At 39.7% G+C, this 2,634-nt stretch overlaps 1 protein-coding gene across 1 annotated transcript; it reads right to left on the bottom strand.

Annotated features, from left to right (window-relative positions):
- Positions 1–2: 2 nt before the first annotated feature.
- LOC118333998 (protocadherin alpha-5-like) lies at positions 3–1,671 on the bottom strand (the record flags this gene model as incomplete). Its single annotated transcript, XM_035669818.1, has 1 exon — positions 3–1,671. A coding segment is annotated over exon 1 (1,560 nt), but the record flags the coding sequence as incomplete, so codon positions are not given.
- Positions 1,672–2,634: the final 963 nt, after the last annotated feature.

Here is a 2,634-nt window from a genome sequence, read left to right on the forward strand (position 1 = left end):
TAGTTAAAAGACTGCAGGCTGACTATATCTCCAGTCTCTGAGTTGATGTTAATCATTGTAGACAGCGGGACTAATTTATTATCACTGACTAATGAATAGCTCAACTGACCATTTTCACTAACGTCAGCATCTGTTGCTGATATTGCTTTCAAAACCGTCCCAACTGGACTGTTTTCTTCCACATACATATTAATAACAGTCTCTGAAAACCTAGGTGTGTTGTCATTTACATCAGAAACCTGAACAATAACCACGCTAGTGTTAGAGAGAGGGGGCCTACCTTCATCCGTAGCTTTGATAGTGATATTGTAGTGGGAGATGAGTTCCCTGTCTAGAGCTCCACCGATAACTAATGAATAATAATTTTTATAATTTGTCTCCAATTTAAAGGGAACCGAATTCAATATCTCACATTTGACTTCACCGTTTTTGCCCCCATCTCTGTCAAGAACAGAAACAAGTGCAATAGCAGTGCCAATTTCAGCGTCCTCCTTCACTGTACTAAGCAGTGACGTCACTGTGATGTCAGGCGCATTGTCATTCAGGTCCACAACCTCCACTAGTACCTTACACTGTGCTGTTAATGGAGGCTGGCCTTTGTCAGCAGCCTGCACACGAATTTCAAAGGCAGGATTTGTTTCAAAGTCAATTTTTCCTTTAACGGTTATTGTTCCTGTTTCTGAATCAATGTCAAAAATGTCCAAAACATGGTCTTGATCTTTCGAATTTAGTAGATATACAATGTCTTTGTTTATCCCCTCATCAGCGTCAGTTGCAGTCACTGTTATTACTGTACTGCCAAGCGGTGCATTTTCTGTAATACTTGTTTTGTACAATGTTTTTGTAAAGACCGGGATATTATCGTTTATGTCCAAGACATTAATGATTATTTCTGATGTGCCTGATTTGGGAGGTGTTCCTCCATCTACAGCGGTGAGCGCCAGTTTAATTAAAGCCTGTTTTTCTCGGTCTAATGCTTTCTGAAGAACTAACTCGGCTGACACACTCTCTCCTTTGTGCACCGCTAAAGAAAAATATTCATTGGGATTTAGCTTGTATGTGTTAATACTGTTTTTACCTACATCGGCATCGTAGGCCGACAGCACAGGGAAGGTAGCTCCCGGCAGTATGCTCTCTGCTATGTCGATAGTTTGTGATTTGGCACTGAAAGAGGGGGGGTTATCGTTTACGTCAAGAATATTAACTTCAATACGGTAAAGCTTCAGTGGATTATTAATCACAGCCTCTACATTTATCGTGCACTTAGCAGCTTTCGCACAAAGCTCTTCTCTGTCTATTCTTTCACTGACGTAGAGAAAACCTGACTTTAAATTTACATCAAAATACTTTCTCTTTGATCCAGTAACGATCTGAAACATACGTGACTCCAAATCCTGTACATTGAGATTTAGATCCTTGGCGAGATTTCCAACAGAAGTCCCCAGGTTTACCTCCTCTGAGACGGAATAGGAGAGCTGCCCGGATACCGCTCCCCAGTTATACTCCAAGACAGCAAGCACTAGATATATCCCGAATGAGGTCTTTCTTCCTGGCCGATGCATAATTCCACAAAACGAGAACAAAGCACATAACCTTATATCGACGAGCAGTTTGCTTGTTAAGGCCAAACGATCGCTTGACGGACGAAATTATATGTCGGTATATTTTCTATATCCATTCCCCTCCGCCCCGCGTCTCATTCTAACAAAGCACTGGCAAAATGATGATCCTTTTAATGTGGGAGGGGCCTCTACAAATCAGCAACCCGCTGGTGGTGTTACGGTCTATAGTGCCGCCTCATGGTCATTTGGTATGACTACAAAACTTTGAAATAAACACAGTCAAACATGATTTTTGATAGAGAGCACAGGAATTGCAATGATTCCAGTCAGTAATAAATGACAAAAATGACAGCTTCTGCATTACTGAGTGTACTGCCATGCCCTTATAACAAAGCAGTTCAATCGCCACATACTTCAGAACCATGGATAGAGCATTGTAATGCCGATACAGTACAGCGGGGTATTCAAAGCACACTTGAGTAGAAACAGTTTGTAAGAATACCCAAAAATGGTTGATCCAGCAGTGAAGTGTTTGACCTTCTTAAAACCAGTACAGTATATTTACAAAAAGCACGTGGTCTATGATTTCAAGACCAACATTCAAAGGCGATTCCTATACAAAGGACTATTGGCAGAAGGATTCACAAGTAAGTATAAAAACTAACGGAAATATATTGCTTTTCTTTTGTCAAATATACATCCAAAACATGAAGTGTTAACTGATGCACGTTGTCAAAAGTAACAAACTGTTTTAATACATTTCCAAAGCTGTGCACGTGAATTGGTTTTAAATGTGAAGTATTCATTAAAGTTAATGAAGCCTTAACAAGTGAATATAATGGCGTATTAAGACTTTGACTAGACGTGAATAAAATCTACAAATGCGCAGAAGCAAACTTATGCCCATTCAGTAAAACAAAGACAGATGGAAACCCTCTTAATACGTTTCAAAATAGGAGCTACCATCATAACTCAACTAAAGACAATAATTACGTTTGAATCATCTTACCTTTTCTTTATTAGGTAAAGTCTGAGTCCGTGTAAAAGTGTCTCCTCCATTAATACTGATCAG

Source organism: Morone saxatilis, unplaced genomic scaffold (assembly GCF_004916995.1).
Source record: "Morone saxatilis isolate NCDOM2014 unplaced genomic scaffold, NCSU_SB_2.0 Contig22, whole genome shotgun sequence".
Lineage (NCBI taxonomy): Eukaryota > Metazoa > Chordata > Actinopteri > Moronidae > Morone > Morone saxatilis.